The 20,178-nt window shown below is 37.2% G+C and overlaps 1 protein-coding gene across 1 annotated transcript in view; it reads left to right on the top strand.

The window, feature by feature from the left end:
* Window positions 1-516: 516 nt before the first annotated feature.
* Window positions 517-20,178, top strand: part of LOC126416071 (T-complex protein 1 subunit alpha) — an 82,101-nt gene continuing 62,439 nt past the window's right edge. Inside the window, exons 1-3 of the mRNA XM_050083556.1 lie at window positions 517-687; window positions 2,744-2,829; window positions 7,696-7,824. Of these exons, the coding sequence (XP_049939513.1) occupies window positions 615-687; window positions 2,744-2,829; window positions 7,696-7,824 (288 nt within the window). The 5' untranslated portion in view covers window positions 517-614. The remainder of the gene's footprint in view (window positions 688-2,743; window positions 2,830-7,695; window positions 7,825-20,178) is intronic.

The following is a 20,178-nucleotide window of genomic DNA, read 5'->3' as shown; positions in this document are numbered from 1 at the left end:
TTAAATAATGAAGACGTTCGTTACAGTTAAAATGCTGGATACAGCAAAGAACAATTACACGAAATTCTATAGATTTGCTGCGACAAAACGTAAACAGAAATAAATACGACTATAACCAGAGTGTACGATCTTTTCGCGTTTTCTGCTATTACGCATAGAAAAATGAAACATTTACTGGTACTCTTAAAAAGCACACTAATACACCTATTTACTACGTAATCAGTACTAAACTAAATGTTATTATGACCTAAAATGAGTTATGTTTAAGAGAACACAAAATACTCATTCTAGTCGCCTGGCTGCAGGGCAGCCACGGCGATATGATCTGGGTTTAACGTTTACACAGCGCACATTTCCAGGTTAAGTTTGATCTGAGATCATTTTCTGTCTTAATCTACGGTTAAAGGCTTTATACAATCGTTTAGAAGCACGTTAATTTTGTTACCTAATCTCTCTAGTTTACAGCTATGGATTCGGTAGCTATTCTTTGTAGTTTGTACATCTCTGGAGTAATCCATGGTTTATGTCACCGAATGTCTCTGAATGGCTTAGGTGTTTTATCGTAGTTTTGAAACTAGTGTTTATATAGCAAAACGAAGCGAAAAAGAGAAGAAATGTCTAGCATTGCGCCCCCGTTGTCTGTTGCGGGACATCGAGCGTCTGGTAATCCTGTGAGAACTCAAAATGGTAAATGGTGATAATTTAAATTGTCATCCGGGCGTGTGCAAATGGGGCACATGCTTTGTCGTCCTTTTAAGGTTATGATTGTGGTTACGGTGTAGTAACTTGGGACAAACAGTGTTTATTAAGAGAAGTTTTGTACCTTTGAGAATCGGCTCACCCTGGCAATCACGTGTTTGGATGTTTGTTAGATTACTTTAGTGGTAAAAAGCCGACAGTTCAGTTTACATCTATTTCGTTAGTCTGCAGATCAGTATAAAATCTACATTGCGATAACGAGTTGGGCAATTTAAAGTTACACAGGATAGCTGTCGCAGTTGTTAGCCCGTTACCCCTCTGAAAACAGTAATGGGAGACTGTTGGAACTCCAGTTCACTCCTATCACGAGTCTCTGGTAATAGTTATGCAGCACCTCTTTAATTATCTTGAGCTCGTTCAAGAGAGGTGTTGCATATGTTAAACAACTTAATTCGAGAGACATATAAAACCTAGAAATGAAATCTTGATTAGTTAACTATGTTCAGTTGTCATTTGTAATGTAATACTGGAATTGGCCATAAGTATTAAAACAAAAAACCACCTTAGCTGCTAACACACTTCAATAATGATTTTCATTGATATATTGATCATGTAGCTAATTAACAAGCTAAACTGTTCAGATACACACATCTTTATTCTTCAGACCACCATACATTATGTGGTTAAGAGTACCCGCCTTGTGTACCACTGTCATATGTTTTTCATATTCCATTGCCAATTGGAAAATATTTCCATTTGTGAATGGTGTGTAGGAAGAATGACATTTGATAATCTTCCGTTATTTCATGACATGAAATGTTTTGTTTGACTCTTCTTGCAACAGGTCCCCTTGAAATTTCAACAATGAGACTTTCATAATTTGTGACACACTTCTTGTCGCACGAAGCTATGGACTTTGATGATCATATCTGTAATGTCCTCACCATAAACTTAATGAAGTGCATGTTTTCCACCTCTGTAAGAATTGTAGGTAGGGCATTTGTTGCTAGTTCTCACTTCATTAAGGTATTCTTTTAATTCTGGCGTAATTTTTCCTTTTTTCTGATGTGTGTGTTAGTAATGTTGACATTGCACATTTATTTCTGTCAGAAAGTTTTCTTTAACTGCAATAGTAGAACAACGTTAACACTTATTTGTAGTCAGAATGCTCATCTCATAGGGTACTTCTGTGTTACTGGTTGACAAGAGTCCTTTAACTGTGTTATTCTTTCGCTATGGTCACAGGTTCAAATCCTGCCTCGGGCATGGATGTGTGTGATGTCCTTAGGTTAGTTAGGTTTAAGTAGTTCTAAGTTCTAGGGGACTGATGACCTCAGAAGTTAAGTCCCATAGTGCTCAGAGCCATTTTTTGTGTTTTTCTTTGTTAAAACATCTTATCTTGTATATGAGTATGGAACAATTTTGGAGGTTTCAGCCACATTCATTTGTTTTAATGAGTGTAAGGGCACCTGTGACCACGCCGTTGAATGCCCATTAGCTGCAGTCATCGTCCTACTTGGTTATGCTACCAAAAACTCACTTGAATGTAATAGTCTAAAAAATACAAATGTGTAAAACATTTGTGAAAACAAGAGTGTGTTTTTGCAGCAGAATAGCTATTTAGGGAGAGAGAAATTCAGTGCTATAAATCTTTTGGAGTTCTTATAAGAAGTTACAATTGAATGTGGAGGTTTTTGTGATATCATTGGTTGCTTGAAGGATATCATGTGGAAATTTACACCCTTTCACACACTGTTGAGAGAGTTACAAATTTTATATATTGCTTGCCTCTGTAGTGCTAATTTTAGATTGTTTAGATATTTTGTTGTCTTGTCAAAATTAATAACTTTTGCAGGAGCCAATTAGTAGGTACTATTTGTATACAATGCTACTAGTCCTTTTTCATTTGGTGCAGTCAGTTTTTGGGGCATTTTCATAGAAAAATCGTACATTGAGCGTGAGTCACTAATATTGATAATACTTTTCTGTTGCAAGTAATTATGACTATAAATTAACAACTTCTTGTGGTTCACACTTTTTTCAGTTATGGCTGCTTGTTCAATTGCAAACATTGTTAAGAGTTCCCTGGGACCAGTCGGTTTGGACAAGATGCTGGTGGATGACATAGGGGTATGTACCTGATAAAAGGAGACCTTTGCTTAATAAAGTTGCCCATATCTGCAGTTGCTTTCAGAGGGTTAGGGAGGAAATGCCTTCCGTGGATAAAACATACATTGCCCATTTCAAAATCATTTCAGTTCCTAACAATAAATATTGTAACTAAAGTGACTGTGGAAAATTGGGGGGGTTTTGGGTGCCAACAAACCATACATATAAATGATAAACAGTGTAATTAATTAATAAAATCTATGGCTTAGAGAATTATATTTTACAAGTACCTAGAATTAAGTTGACACAAGATAAAATGATATGAATCAATGCAAGCCTATATATACATGGTATTCCACCTTAAAGTGTATGTAATGAGTGATTTTTAAAACTGACTTACATAATTGCAAATGGTATTCATAAACAGCTTAACACTGTATTTGCTTCAAATAAGCTTTGTTTCTAAAAATATGTATTATTTTTATTTCTGTAAATATTTCGTTTTCATCAAGCTTCAGTGAAATATGTAACAGTAAATTTGGCATCATAATTTTGTCTGCCCTTACTCAAATTACCTGTAACAATGCTGATTTTGCTGCAACAGGAAGTTAAGGACGATTGTTGGGAATGTTATTACAGTTATTGTGAATGTGCGGGAATGAAGGATAATTATAAAAAGATTGTAATACCTGTTACTCTAACTGAGAAAATTTAAAATAGCGGGATATCGCATTTTCGTGATATTTGATGTAACAGGTGTTATATATTTTTTGTGCTGGGTGTTAAATTATTTTGTGTTGAGAATTACATAGCATACAGTACCATGAAGTGGAACAGTGGCTTAAAAAAAAGTTGATCATGCACTAGTTAGATCTGTACCTAGTAGAGTGGTAGAAGGACTTTGTGATACAGTCACTGTAAAGAATCTTCTAAAGAAGCAGACTACTTCATGATACGTGAAAAACAAAGCCTGGGCCCATACATACAGCGATGGTGACTGGAACTGGTTTGCTATGAAAAGAGCAATGTGTGAAATTAGCAGGATATTGTGAAATGTTATTCACACAACCCAAAGAAATTCATGTCACATGTAAAAGCTGTTAGTGGTATGAAAGTCAGTGTCCAGTCACTCGTGGATGAGATAAAAGTGAAATTGAGGGTAGCAGAGCAAAATCAGAAATGCTTTACTCTATTTTCAAATGTTCGTTTGCAAAGAAAAACCCAGTAGAAGAGCACCAATTTAATCCTCGTACCACTGCAAATATGAGTGAAATAAGTCAGTGTTAATAGCATTGAGAAACAGTTGAAATTGTTACAATTGAAGCTCCAGGGCCCCAAGAGATTACCTATCGCATTCTGCACAGAATTTGCAGCTGATGTAGCACCCCTGTTAACTACTATCTGTCGTAGATTCCTCATATGAAAATCCATGCCTTGTACTGGGAAGAAAGTCATAGTGATAAAAGTGATCAACTAAACTGCCATCCAACATCCTGGATATAGATTTGTTGTAAAATCTTAAAGGACCCACTTGAGTGCAAGGTCCCAAGTTCAATCTTCTGTAAGGTCCATTGGAGCGCTGCATTAACAATTGACAGGAAAAATATTAGCTGCTAATTTTTCGCCATGTGCATCAGGGGCTTGACAGAAAATGAATGTCTGGGAGGTGCAGAGATCTACCTTCTATGGAATGTATGTATTACTTGTCACAGAATGGACGTTGTTGATATTCAAGATATGTTCAAAACAAACCATTAACTTGAACACTGAATGAAAAATGGTGTGCCACAGTGATCCGAAAGGTTCACACATCAAGATTAAAGGCAAACCCCTTCGTAGTTGCAAACCATGCAGGCCTTCAGCTAGTTATCCACTCTTAAAGAATGCATATAGAATCATATTGGTGTAAAGGGGTGATGAGAACTAATGGAATGTGACGGCATGTGTGGAGCTTATTGCGAAACTACTATCCTTCAAGGCATAGCTGCAGACAGTGCGATAATGTTTTATGTAAGTGACACCCAGAGGCTGAATTTGTCCAGTGGTTCCAGGTGATATGGATTGTAATGTTACATTTTTTAGGAGGGATTATTTGTGCTAAAGGAGTAATATTTTTATAAGCAGGTCAGGAATCGAGCAAAAGCAAGTTATTTTGACCAGCTATTGGCCAAAAGCAGTGTTTGTACCTTAGTTATAGTTCTTTTGCCCATTTCCCCACACTTGCTTGCTTTGATATAGACATTCTCTACTGTCCTCAAGCTCGCACACTCGAGAAAGAATCATACGGTGCAGAGCATGTCCAATTTCTCACAGCACAATAAATAACTTTCCAACCAATTTACCATCCAGGTTAGCAGTCGGCCCAGTTGTTAAGAATGCGTAAAAGCGTTGGCGTTAGTTATCTTGACCCAGCTCTCTTTGTACATCTGATTTTCAGGATTCCTTTCAAATACATTTTCTTATCAAATGCCAATTGGATGGAGTTGAAAACAAATTCCTTACTGTATGATGGGATACATTTATCTCATCTACAAATTTTTGGTGCAATTACGCAATTTGATATGCTTCATGCTTTGTTTGAAATTTCGCCATCTTACATTTTCCAATTCTGTAGCACTATTTGAAGTTGTGCAACCATCCACTGCTGCCTTTGAAATCACTATAATCTATGTCACACTGATATGCATAACTCAATAGGTCACTATCATGCACATCCTATTAATTGTATCAAGCATCCTTGAAACTTGCAAACGCCAGTTGTTGCAACAAGTGCACCTTGTCTGTCCTTAAATATCAGTAGTTTTTTTTTTTTTTTTTTTGCACTACATGGTCATATTGCTGCGAACTTGTTCGGAATCTATTCGTAATTGTTTTTTTTTTTTTACAATGCTGCAGTTGATCTTCCATGTACATAATCGTGTTTAATACCTGGTTCTAGGAAATGTTCGTCCTTCACTACGTTTCATTGGAGATGGAATTTGTGGCTCCCTGCCTGACGAGGATGATCAACTACATTGTTTGATGCCTGTTTCAATATGACTTTCACTTGTTAGGTGCGTGTCATTGTCGTCGTACTCCTCATGTCCATGTCTGCACAGTTGAGCCTATATGACACCACTCATTCTGCTGTTTTATGCAGCAGAAACACTGATATTTCATCTGGTACTTCTTTCTCACTCCGTGAAGTTCCTTGGGTACTTTTCTGACAAAATGTCAATTTTGGCAGCCATTGTTACAGGTATAATGCAATGTTCGCTTTGTTTATAGTGCCATTGCACAGCTGTAGCACTGTTGTGAGTTACTCGTTGACTAAGCAGTTCAACTACACTTTGTAGCTTTGTGTTGTGCTCGCCATTTGAGAGCTCCAGTTGTGCCTCCTGTGAGGTGACGAGCAAGTTGCGGCACCCTGGAAATATTCTAAGTTCAGAGTTGGCGGCCACACCAAGCCCATTAGCATCGGTCCATCGAGCACGTGGCTGGGAATTCCTTGGTGACGCCGTGTGCTGGGAGGACCAAAGATGTCGGACTTTGTGAAACCTTAATGGCAGACATTTCACAGTTCGTATAGAAATTAATAGTTGCCAGATGAATCATGATACCTCAAAAAGAAACATGTATATTACTATTATTTCCACGACGATTCTGATGGTATAATCAGATTTTCAATGTATTTATTAGTTTAAAGTTTAGTATCTGACAATAAATTATACAAGTAATAAGAATTCTAGATAGGGCATTTGTTGCTAGTTCTCACTTCATTACGGTATTCTTTTAATTCTGGCGTAATTTTTACTTTTTGTCTGATGTATGTGTTAATAATGTTGACATTGCACATTTATTTCTGTCAGAAAGTTTTCTTTAACTTCAAAAGTTGAACAACGTTAACGCTTATTTGTAGTCAGAATGCTCATCTCATAGGGTACTTCTGTGTTACTGGTTGACAAGAGTCCTTTAACTGTGTTATTCTTTCGCTACGGTCACAGGTTCAAATCCTGCCTTGGGCATGGATGTGTGTGATGTCCTTAGGTTAGTTAGGTTTAAGTAGTTCTAAGTTCTAGGGGACTGATGACCTCAGAAGTTGAGTCCCATAGTGCTCAGAGCAATTTTTTTTTGTTATTCTTTGTTGAAACATCTTATCTTGTATATGAGTATGGAACAAATTTTGGAGGTTCCAGCCACATTCATTTGTTTTGATAAGTGTAAGGGCACCTGTGACCATGCCGTTGAATGCCCATTAGCTCCAGCCATCATCATTATTTTGAATATTGTAGGTAAAAACTTATTCTATGAAAATCGTTTTTGTATTTATTAGTGTATCACTGGTAGACACATAGTGATTACTACCGGCACACTTAATTCAAGCACTTGAAGAAAAAGTACAGGATGTTTGGTTTGATCTGATGTGAAATGTGAATGGAATGGGCAAAAAATTCCAATAACTGGCACATGGGACACACCCCGTACCATGCACTTCAGTGGTTTGCAGAGTATAGGTGTTTATGTAGAATTAGTGCTATTATAATCACGGACTGGTACTATGATTTTTATATCATCTGTTTCCACTATAATATAACAAGAAATTCTCCATGTGAAAATCCCCATGTTACATCTTAAAAAAGAAGATAAATGAAAATGTGGATCAAATAGGAAAAACTTTGTGGTGGACATTGGACATTTCATTTCTGAATATTAAGTAAAATGCTGGAAAGAAGAAATTTATAATGGGAGTGCTTTACATTCTACATCTTTCCCCTGTGTGTAAAGCATAACTGTAGGATTTTAAACTTCATTTGTTTGTTAACATTGATGATTCTGTTATTTATTAGAAGAAGTGTACAGAAGATAAATTTTTATAATGTCTACACCATTAGAAATGTTTGTTGATAGGACGTCACTGTTACAAATGATGGTGCAACAATATTACGTCTGCTTGAAGTGGAACATCCTGCAGCACGTGTGCTAGTGGAACTTGCACAGCTGCAAGATGACGAAGTGGGAGATGGTACGACGTCTGTGGTAAGTTCCTGTTTTTCCAGTATTTACATGCTTTTGCACATTTATGAAAACATGCAGACTCGTACGTGTTTGAAACACATTGTTATGAAGTTGCTCTTTTCTTCAGCCATTGAAACTATATAATTAGTTGAAAAATGCAAGTTGACACTAGTAATGAGAATGGCCACTGTTGTGAACTACAAATACAAAATTACTCAGTGCAAGTGTCCAATAGTGTATGCTTATGTTTTTCTTAGTAATTTTATTTATCCTTGTGTCTTTCCTGTATATATATATATATATATATATATATATATATATATATATATATATATATATATATATATATATATATATATATATATATATATATAAAAAGAATAAACCCCAAGTGAATAAAAATTCTCAGCAGCAGATGTTTACCTGTGTCAGCCTCAAAGACAAAAGGGCTGGTGTGGTCTTTTACTGTTGCTCAAAAAATGACAACCTGCAGAAAATGTTCATGTTGTTGGTGATTGTTGTGTTTTATCATCGAGCTGCCGCTAAGTATGTATTAGTGGCGAAGATGCTGTTATAGAGATATTGTTTTTGGTAGTACTGATAGCCACCAATATCCCACTTCAGACAAACTGAGGACCATTAGTTCGATTATGGCAAACATAGCAAGAGTTTGAGGTTAAAGCTCAAACAGATGTAAATAACACCTGAGGTAAAAGCATAGCAAGTAAGTTAATAAAGTGTGCCAAGACTCCTCATTTATTGGTACCATTGAATTATGTTTTAAGAATTGATGGTTGCACCTTCAATACAAAAGGGATAAAGTGGAAAAACTGAAAGATCTAATGAGATTCAAGAGCCCACAGTAAGGGCTACGCATGAAGCATTACCAATCATATCCTAGCGAATGATCTATCAGCAAATCCTAAGGAGTTCTGGCTCTATGTAATGTCTGTGAATGGATTCAAACTTACTATATGTCTCTTCCAGGGTGAGTATGGTATTCAAACTGGGTACAACACATAAGAAACACAGACATCAACACTAGAATAACAAAGTTTCTAACATTGATAAAAGAGCTGAAAGGGGTCATTTTATTTGCTAATCCCTGCCGTTTAGTGTGTTACAGCAGTAATTATTTACCTTTATAATTAATAAATTACTTACATTTTTCAACAACAAAAATGTTGCTGGTTTATCATTGCTTGTGCCAAAAAGTTTCCTAAACTGTAGACTTACATATAACACCAATTTCTAGAAACTTCGAGACACATTTAGTATACAAGGTGGCCAAAAACAGCACTTGTAAGCATGTTGCACAGTAGATTGTGCTGAGAAATAACTGTTAAAGAAAAAATTTGATACATTGCACCGTTTTTGAGTTCATTAGCATTGAAGTCAGTCAGGCCATTGTGTGCACAGATTCAAGCAGCTCACCAGATATAATCAGTCAGTTATTTCCATAGTGTAGATGATAGCACATGAGATTGCTCAGCTTTTGCCTCGGATTCACTCCTTACCACCATCCCATGTTCAATTTTTGTATTGCTCTCTGTTTCGGTTTTAGGAAACTGAGCAAAGAATACGTTTGGTGACACCATCTGTGGTGAGTCACTTTAATTTGCATCTGCAGTGGCCTGTTAGCTAGCTTCAGTCCTAATTAGGAAACTGCAAAGTATCAGAATTTTTTTTATTAACAATTATTTCTCAGCAGAGTCTAAGCTGCTATACACTTACAAGCTTTTGAGGCTGTTTCTGACCACCTTGTATGTGTTCAACGCGTGGCTTTGTTGTAGTTTTTGCTGAAGTCTTTGGACTCTGCTAGATGTACTTAGGACAGGTGATCCCTGTTTTAAATCCACATTTTTACACATGGCTTTGTGGCACTTGATACAGTTATTGCTGGTCATGTTGCTTTTGCAGAGGCTGATTTGGCACTTTTTCAGTGTTCTAGATGATTTTTGTTCCATATCCCCTATTTTTGTTTTTCTGCTTGTTGCTCTTTCTGTTCCCTTGAGTTCATTCGCCAGCTGAATTATAACCTTCTTCTGTTCCATTTTCTTGTTCATTGTGTTTTGTAGATGATAAATGCATTTACTGTTGCAATATTAGAGGTGTAGAGGAGTGCATCGGCCATCTCCTACATGCAACCTTTGTAGCATATTTACGGCTAATTTGATCAACCATGTCCACCCCAAATTTTTTTGCACTGTAGAATATTATGGTTTTAGGTTTCTCCTTTCCTTCTTTATTGCTACTTGGGCATGCCGTGTATTTGGAAGGATGACATTCTTCTTACCTTGATATACAGTCATGGTGAAGTTTGTGTTGCCAGCTTGACACAGGACGGTGGTGGAATGTATTTCAGCATTTGGTTTGGTTATCTCATAAGGGATTTCATAATAGATTGTTCATTATACTGACTAATGAAGTTTTTATTTCTTTGAGCTTCTGAGCAAGAAGATGCAAAGTTGCCTGTTATCACGTTTTTTCCTTGAGTTAGAAAAGGCTCCATAATATGCGGAATGACGTACTCTGAGTGGTTGCTTCTCTCTATGCATATTCAGTTTTCCAAGGTATGGGAAAGTGTTACACATGTATTGTGTTGCTACATCAGCAGCAATCCAGAATGTGAGACACTGTTGGACATGAAATGACTGAACGTGCTTGTTGTTATGCTGGGTAACAGTTGCTTGTCTGTGGTTGTGTTTTCTCCAGGACCATAAGAACAAATACAGTTTTCCGTGAACTTTCCCCAAATTACAGATGCAAGAGCAAATTTCTTGGCTGGCAGGCATTCAGCTCAGGTTAATTTTTCACCGAAACAGAAATCTGGTGAAAAGCTCCTAAAATCTGTCCCTCAGGTGGCATCCCTGATGAAAGTAATCCCCCAAGAATGCGACCAAAGATCTGTAGGAATATCATTTGTGAAAATGACACCCGAGCATGTGTGATAGCTATAAATTTTTCCAGTTAAAGTGACATGTCCAGTAATTTTTTAAAATAATTTTTGAGCTTTTCATTCTGTCTTCATGAGAGATAGCATTGCTTCATCAAAACTACGACAGAAAGCACTGATGCAGAATTGTCTATTAGTTGAAAAGCATAAGCAATGGGACCTCGCCACTCCTTTAGAACCTTTGCAAGTGATGTTTTTCCATAAGCTGGAAATATTCGCAGTCTCCCATTTGGTTTCATCCCTAGTGACCATATTAACTAAGCTGAAAGTTGTCCAGAGCCCCAAAAAGTCTAGTTGTATGCTCTCTCATGAACAGGATATTTCTAGAACTTCTGTTCAGAGAATTTTACTTAATACAAATTCAAACAATGTATACCTCATCGCATATATGGGCTATTGTAAGGTGTCCCAGGTTGTCTGATGAAATGTAATAACAAAGCTGGAAAAAAATTGAAAAAGAATGTTATAAATAACCCTATAGCTTCACTTATTTCAGAATTCCAGTTGTTTGTTTTGTTTTATGTTCAGTATATCATCGTAAAAAGGGAAAAAAGTAATATGATTTAATGAATGAAGTAAAAAAAAAAGAAAGAGAGAGAGAGAGAGAGATGAATAAGATAAGACACAATCATCAGGTGCTTCTGATGTACAATATAGTACATTAAGAGCACATATAGTGACAGTTATAAGGTGTGTCACTGTATAATGTGGCAGTCATATCACTGGCCTATGGACCATGTGTGAAGACTTGAATCAGTATCAGTGCTGAAAAAACATGGAAAGTTGAAACATCAAGGGTCTCTTATTGCAAAAAGCCCTGGTGATTGGGGGAAAAGTGCAAGTCATTTGTGATTAAAGAAAGTGTAAAAGAATGAATGCACAGGATGACATGTTATTATTCTAAATATCAGTCCATTGCAGGACCCTAAACAATATTCAAAGCTCAGACATTTACATTACTGGAGGGCTAAAAGTTTTTCATGAGAACTCAGCATGGATTGACGGGGACCCATTCTTAACAAGCACTGTCATTGCATTTCCTCCAATACACAATGCTTTGCAAATAAAAGATGTAGGTGAACAAATAGATTTCTTCCTGTTGGCTTGAAGAATTTTTGGGTGATAGAAACCAGTTTGTTATACAGAAATTGAATGTTACATAGGGAATAAAGCAATGTATCGTGTGTGATGCAGAAAATGTTAAAGGACAACTAATGTTCGTGATAAAGATAATTTTGTTGTCATACAGGATCAGCACCATTTTATTTGCTTATGATACTGTGGCTCGCAGGAAAGTGCAGAAGTACTTTGTGTTTCCACTTAGCATACTAAAAGTTAGCTCTCTCTAAACACAAATGAATGCAAGATAGTGAGCATAACAGAAGGAGCCAGATAATATATCTTTTGAAATTAGTAGAAAGCTTTGGTTATCTTGTCACATCATTTAAGTATTTATTGGGTACAGTATGGAGAAGTAGTAGGGAAGGTGGATGGTAGTTTGATTTGTTGGGAGAATTCTGGAGAAAAGGAGATGTACCTGTAAAGGCAGTCAAATCAAAATTGATACTCAGGTGAGATCTTGATCATTGCTCAGATTTTCAGATCCATAACAAATAAGCTTGAAAGCAGACAGTGGCCACGTTTGGAGATCGGCGATTAGGGTTGTGACAAATTGGTGCAGCTTGTATGAAAGTTTAAAAGAGATTTTCAGTGAATAAGTGGGAAACTTGGGAAGCTGACAATGTTTTCCCCAAACCTGTTGGGTAAATGTAGAGAATTGGCGTTGGAGGAAAACTTCACAACAATTATGCTATCGTAGGGCACTTTGCATGAGTGTCATGTGAATAAGAATGATCAGGGAACATACCAGAGCGTATATAGTTATTCCTCATTTGCAAATGGAGTCGGAAGGAGTAATTGCCATATTTACCCAAGTGTAAAACCCCCTCACTCTTTTTTTAAAAAGAGGCTCCTTGGTTAAATTTTATTTTTAACATAATCTGACTAATCAAAACAACAAACTGATTTATTGACTGTCTACTTTTGATGATAAGAGAGATATCAATATTTTTAATACTAATAATCTTCCTCAGTGGTATCACTATCTTTATATGTAAGCCTGCTGACGTTTCTTCCTTTCTGACACTCGTCCATCTTCTGAGGCATCCATAGCATTAGACATGAAGCAGTTGCTGAATCATTTAATAATACATTCACTTGAGATTGTGCCCAATAAGGATCCATTAGCCCAGCATGAGTACTGAAGTTTTCTTTAATGCATATTCCGCCTCCTCCCCTGGAGTGGGGGCAGTCTCCTAGAAGAGGCAACTCACTGTTGCATGTAAGCCTTAAAGGTCTGTTCATAAGAGCATCCATTATTTGAAGTTGTGAGCTCATATTACCAGGAATTATTAGTCTGTGTTGTTGTTTGCTGTCAGATTTTTAGCTTCCTTGGGAAGATGTCTCTTCATAGTTCAGCGCCAACATTTACCTTACTCGAGCTGGTGCCCCTCTGTATAAAGTATGCCATCCACAAATAACGTTGTCTTGCACTGTTAAATTGTTTTACAATTGTAAGCGCATACCTATTCCTTCATTATAGCTTCAGCTAAAACAGTGATAAGTTGTGCTGTCATACGTGTAAGTGAACAGTAGTAGTATCCAATCAACAATGAGAATTCAGAAAAATTTACAATCTATGCAAGAAAATCACCCAGATTTCAGGCTAGCAGCACAATCCCACAATGAGGCAGTTGTTCACAAGACGATCGAGAATCAAATAAGTGGTTGGCCGGGATCTGATGCAACCATGCTTTTTTAATGCTTGGAGTGGGTAATTACTGTGGGTTAACACCTGTACAGGGCAGCAGAGTGATACAATGTATGTTTGTTTTATTACTATTTAATTAAACAGAGATATAGCTTCCATAATGTAAGTTTATTTTATTGTTGCTTAATCAAACGAAGGTTAAACTGTGATCTTGCTTATACATCTTTACGTTTGTAACATAAAGACAGTTACTATTTACATCCATACAAAATACACTGCACCTGCTTGAGGGTTAAACAAAGAGCCTGGTATTCTGTTCCAAACAACCTTCAACCAACTGCTTCTGGTCATTTGTCATCCGCCCATTTTCTTGGCATCTAAAGATGAGCCCTCCAGGCAAATCTCCTTTTGGTGTAATTTTTCTACCAGCTCACCCACCAGTACTGTTATACTAGCATTTTAATCACGATGTTGTTACGGGATCATTTTTAATGCCCTTCACATAAACAGTAACATTTGATGGTATAAAATAAACAGGTGTCCGATCAGCTTTGCCTGTATGATCTAGCAAATAGCTGCTGAAACGCAAGTAGTCGCTGATATTCGAATAGTCTTTATCGTATGCTGTGGGTAGTCTTCAAGATGGTGCGTATCTCACGCATCAGCCAGTGCTTGCTTTGAATTTTGCAACACATGCAGTTGGAATATTCTTCATCTCCAGTGCCTTCATTCGTATAATTTCTTGCTTAATTGGGGAGCCTTCATTGTGCTTGTCTTGGATGTACTGAACAACCAGGTACTCAACATCATGAAACCTTCCCTGCTTTGGACTCCTGGAAATTAGTTGCATAGAACTGGCATTCTTTGATTAATTCTTCATGTGATACAACTTAAAAACATTTACTTCAGTGATATCAAATTTTCATCCTGCTGCACAGTTGTTTGTGTCATCTGCTTAATTACTCTCCAGTAATTTAAAATTAGTGTCATATTGCCCACTTGAACAAACTTGGAACTGCAAACTTGTAGATCCATGTTTCTCAACTGAGTCACAGCTGTTATTTGCATCCGTCATTGATTGCTAAAGTTTACAGTTCTTACAGCACTGACAATATAAGCATAGTGAATGACAATGATATGGTGTGTCTACTCCCTGCAGCTAAATCAGTAGAAATCAAACAACTTGTGATTAACTCTGTGGCCAACCTTCAGAATCAACAATGCTGTAGAGCCGTTGCTCCTTTAATGGCCCCACACAAGTGATGGAAAACAACATATTCATACATAAAGAGGCTTGTATTTTTTTTACAAGGAGGAATATAAATGCCGTTGTTGCTCATGAGCTGCGCTATTATGTTCCTGCCTAGCCACAGTTTAAGGCATTGCTTATTGCTTTGCCTTTTATAATAACGTTTGTATATTAATTTGAGATGTTTTCATTTGTGTGACCCAGTGGTCCATAGTTGCTATGTAAATGTTAAAGGTGTTTTAAATGTGTCTTGGCAACAGGCGAAAATAACATGTCACCACAAGCATTTAGTTTTACTGAAATCATCAGCAGTGGTCTGTAATGAAAGATATTTACAATGTCACTTGCTTTCTTGATCGAAAAACAGTTACAAAAGATGTTGATTTTACTTATAGTATTTTATGCCCAGTTTTCGCTCGCATCAAGAAACACCATCTGTTTGCATATTCTTGAGGTATTCCTTTGTTTTGCACTGTTCATTCCATCTTACTCTTATGTTATTTTGTGACACCGCATAGTGTTGTGTCATCACTGTGAAGTAATGTTGGTTAAGTTGGAATCAATAGTCGCAAATGAAGGAATCATAGAAGAAATAGAAGACAGCATTTCCTGATGTAAGCAAAGATTGGACGTAAAGTACCATACGTAAAATCAGCATCTTTTGTAGTGAACTGTTTTTTTTGATTTAGAAAGCAAGCCATACTGCAAATATGTTTACAGAACACTGATGTTTTATTTCAATAAAATAAAACCCATTTGGTGACAAAATATGCATTTTCTTGTAGTTGCAGTGACAGATTCAAAATACCTTTAACATGAGACATTAACCATACTTATTTTATTTGCGCTGCAAATCCTCAAGGACAGCCATTGATAACTTTCTTATAGACAAATGAAAGGAACAAAATCATTTCATAAAACCTGTAATAAATGGACTATCAGATCATGACATGCAGCTCCTTGTTTTAGATGTAAATTCTAAGCAGATTATCAAGACTGCTAAATCTGAGTACAGGAGAGTAGTCAGTCAAACAAAAATTGAGTGTTTTAGACAACTGCTCAAAGATATGAACTGGAAAGATGTTTATAGTGCTCATGACATGAATGAAAAATATAACACATTCATGAATAATGTCAGTACCATGTTTGAAAACTGTTTTCCTCTAAAAGTTACTCAAATTAAACTGAAGTCTATAATAAATCCATGGATCACACAAGGAATAAAGATTTCCTGTAAGACAAAAAGGAAAATGTATCTGTCGACCAAGAAGAGCTCCAATGCTGATGATTTAGCTAAATACTGTAAAACTCTGTAAAATATTAAAAATACTGTAAAATATTAAAAATACTGTAAAATGTTAATAAAAAGTAATTCAGACATCTAAGCAAATGCACTACGAGAAGATACCAATGTCAGAGAACAAAATAAAAACAGTATGGGATATAGTGAAAGAGGAGACTGGTAGAACCAGAAAGGAACAGGAGCAAGTAGCACTAAGGGTAGATGACACATTAGTAACCGATGGGCATAGTGTGGCAAATCTATTTAACAAGTACTTTATATCCATTATTGATTGGGATTGTCAGGATCAGTAAATAATGCCCTTGAATATCTGAAACTAGCGTTTACAAATAGCTTCAGGTACATGAATGTGTCGCTCACTTCATCATCATCATCATCATCATCATCATCATCATCATCATAGTCATCATCATCCTCATCGTTTAAGACTGATTATGCCTTTCAGCGTTCAGTCTGGAGCATAGTCCCCCTTATAAAATTCCTCCATGATCCCCTATTCAGTGCTAACATTGGTGCCTCTTCTGATGTTAAGCCTATTACTTCAAAATCATTCTTAACCGAATCCAGGTACCTTCTCCTTGGTCTGCCCCGACTCCTCCTACCCTCTACTGCTGAACCCATGAGTCTCTTGGGTAACCTTGCTTCTCCCATTCGTGTAACATGACCCCACCATCTAAGCCTGTTCGTCCTGACTGCTACATCTATAGAGTTCATTCCCAGTTTTTCTTTGATTTCCTCATTGTGGACACCCTCCTGCTATTGTTCTCATCTACTAGTACCTGCAATCATCCTAGCTACTTTCATATCCATAACCTCAACCTTGTTGATAAGGTAACCTGAATCCACCCAGCTTTCGCTCCTCTAGAACAAAGTTGGTAGAAAGATTGAACGGTGCACAGATAACTTAGTCTTGGTACTGACTTCCTTCTTGCAGAAGAGTAGATCGTAGCTGAGCACTCACTGCATTAGCTTTGCTACACCTCGCTTCCAGTTCTTCCACTATGCTGCCACCCTGTGAGAATATGCATCCTAAGTACTTGAAACAATCCACCTGTTCTAACTTTGTTCCTCCTATTTGGCACTCAATCCGTTTATATTTCTTTCCCACTGACATTACTTTCGTTTTGGAGATGCTAATCTTCATATCATAGTCCTTACATTTCTGATCTAGCTCTGAAATATTATTTTGCAAACTTTCAATCGAATCTTCCATCACAACTAAGTCATCTGCATATGTGAGACTGCTTATTTTGTGTTCACATATCTTAATACCACCAAGCCAGTCTATTGTTTTCAACATATGATCCATAAATAATATGAACAACGGTGGAGACAGGTTGCAGCCTTGTCTTACCCCTGAAACTACTCTGAACCACGAACTCAATTTACTGTCACCTCTAACTGCTGCCTGACTATCCATGTAAAGACCTTTAATTGCTTGCAAAAGTTTGCCTCCTATTCCATAATCTCCTAGAACAGACAATAACTTTCTCCTAGGAACCCGGTCATATGCCTTTTCTAGATCTATAAAGCATAGATACAATTCCCTGTTCCACACGTAACACTTCTCCATTATTTGCCGTAAGCTAAAGATCTGGTCCTGACAACCTTTAAGAGGCCTAAACCCACACTGATTTTCATCCAACTTGTCCTCAACTAATACTCGCACTTTCCTTTCAACAATACCTGAGAAGATTTTACTCACAACACTGATTAGAGATACCTCTGTAGTTGTTACAATCTTTTCTGTTTCCATGTTTAAAGATTGGTGTGATTACTACTTTTGTCCAGTCTGATGCAACCTGTCCCGACTCCCATGCCATTTCAATTATCCTGTGTAGCCATTTAAGACCTGACATTCCACTGTATTTGATGAGTTCCGACTTAATTTCATCCACCCCAGCTGCTTTATAGCACTGCAATCTATTGACCATTTTCTCCACTTCCTGAAATGAAATGTGATCCTCTTTCCATCATCATTCCTATCCCATTGTACATCGAAATCTGAAACATCGTATTTTCACCTACATTGAGCAACTCTTCAAAATATTCCCTCCATCTGCCCAAGGAATCCACAGGATTCACCAGCAGTTTTCCTGACCTGTCCAACATACTTGTCATTTCCTTCTTACCTCCCTTTCGAAGACTGCTAATTACACTCCAGAATGGTTTTCCAGCAGCTTGACCCAAAGTCTCCAACCTGTTTCCAAAGTCTCTCCAAGATTTCTTCTTGGATGCTGCAATTATCTGTTTGGCTTTGTTTCTTTCTTCAACATAACTTTCTCTGTCTACCCGAGTTCTAGTATGTAGCCATTTTTGATATGCCTTCTTTTTCCTTTTACAGGCTGCCTTGACTGTTTCATTCCACCAAGCAGTTTGCTTCATCCTACCTTTACACACTACTGTTCCAAGACATTCTTTAGCCACTTCTAGTACTGTGTCCCTGTACCTTGTCCATTTCTTTTCCAATGACTGTAATTGACTACATTCAACTAACAGGTACCTTTCTGAGATCACTGTTGTGTACTTGTGCCTGATTTCCTTATCCTGAAATTTCTCCACTCTTATCCTCCTACATATGGCCCTGACCTCCTGCACTTTCGGCCTCACAATACCAGTTTCACTGCAGATTAAATAGTGATCAGTGTCAGAATATCCTGAATACACGTGTGTCCCTCACAGCCTTCCTGAATTCCTGATCTTGTTATTATATAGTCAATGACAGATCTGGTTCCCCTGCCTTCCCAAGTATACCGGTGAATGTTCTTATGTTTAAAAAAGGAGTTTGTGATTACTAAGGCCGTACTGACACAGAAATCCAAGAGTTGTTTCCCCGTTCCTGTTGGCACCCATATCCTCTCCAAATTAACCCATAACCTTTTCATACCCTTCTGTTCGATTTCCAATCCTGGCATTAAAATCACCCATGAGCAGAACACTGTCCTTGTCCTTTACTTTAACAACTACTTCACTGAGTGCGTCACAAAAACTATCCATCTTATCTTGATCTGTCCCTTCACAATGCGAATGTACCAACACAATCCTAATTTTCTTGCTAGACACTGTCAAATCTATCTACATCATTTGTTCTTTTACATACCTTATTGCAACTACGCTGGGTAACATTTCTTTCCTGATGTAAAGCCCTACACCCCATTGTGCTATTCCTACTTTGACTCCTGACAGGTAGACCTTGTATTCTCCCACTTCCTCTTCTTTCTCACCCCTTACCCGAATGTCACTAACAGCTGAAACGTCCAGCCCCATCTTACTTGCAGCCTCTGCCAGCTCTACCTTCTTCCCAGAGTAGCCCCCATTGATATTAATAGCTCCCCATCTCATTACCATTTGTTTGCCAAGTCGTATCTTAGGAGTCCCTGGTTTGTCAGTTAGAGGTGGGACTCCGTCACATCCAAAGGTCTGAGGCATTTTGCTCTGATTGTTGCCAGCATCATATTTAAAGTCACTCAGTTCACCAAAAGAAATAACTTCCATAATAAAATCTTTAAAAACAAATCATTCTAGTGGTTACGATGAAATGTCAGCAAAGTTAATTAAGGCATGTTCTTGCGAGTTTAGTATAATTCTAACTTACTTGTGTAACCAGTCAATTATAACTGGGATATTTCCTGACTGGTTAAAATATGCAGATGTTAAGCCTCTGTTCAAGAAAGGGGATAAAGAGATACCATCAAACTACAGACCGATTTCGCTTTTGCCAGCATTCTCAAAAATTTTAGAAAAAGTAATGTACAGGCAGCTTCTCAACCATCTGACCACAAATAACATATTATTAAGAACACAGTTTGGATTTCTGGAGGGTTCTGATATCGAAAAGGCTATTTACACTTACAGTGAAAATGTACTTAATTCATTAAATAACAAGTTACAAGCAGCAGGTATTTTCTGTGATTTGTCAAAGGCATTCGATTGTTTGAACCACAACATCCTTTTAAATAAATCAGAATTCTATGGTGTCACGGGCAATGCTGCAAAATGGTTCAAGTCATACCTCGCTAACAAGAAACAAAGGGTGTCATTGCAAGGGACTAGTGAATTAAGTCATCAGTCATAATCAGAATGGGAAGAAATTACAT

This window comes from Schistocerca serialis, chromosome 1 (genome assembly GCF_023864345.2).
Source record: "Schistocerca serialis cubense isolate TAMUIC-IGC-003099 chromosome 1, iqSchSeri2.2, whole genome shotgun sequence".
Lineage (NCBI taxonomy): Eukaryota > Metazoa > Arthropoda > Insecta > Orthoptera > Acrididae > Schistocerca > Schistocerca serialis.
This window is presented reverse-complemented; position numbering and strand designations above follow the sequence as displayed.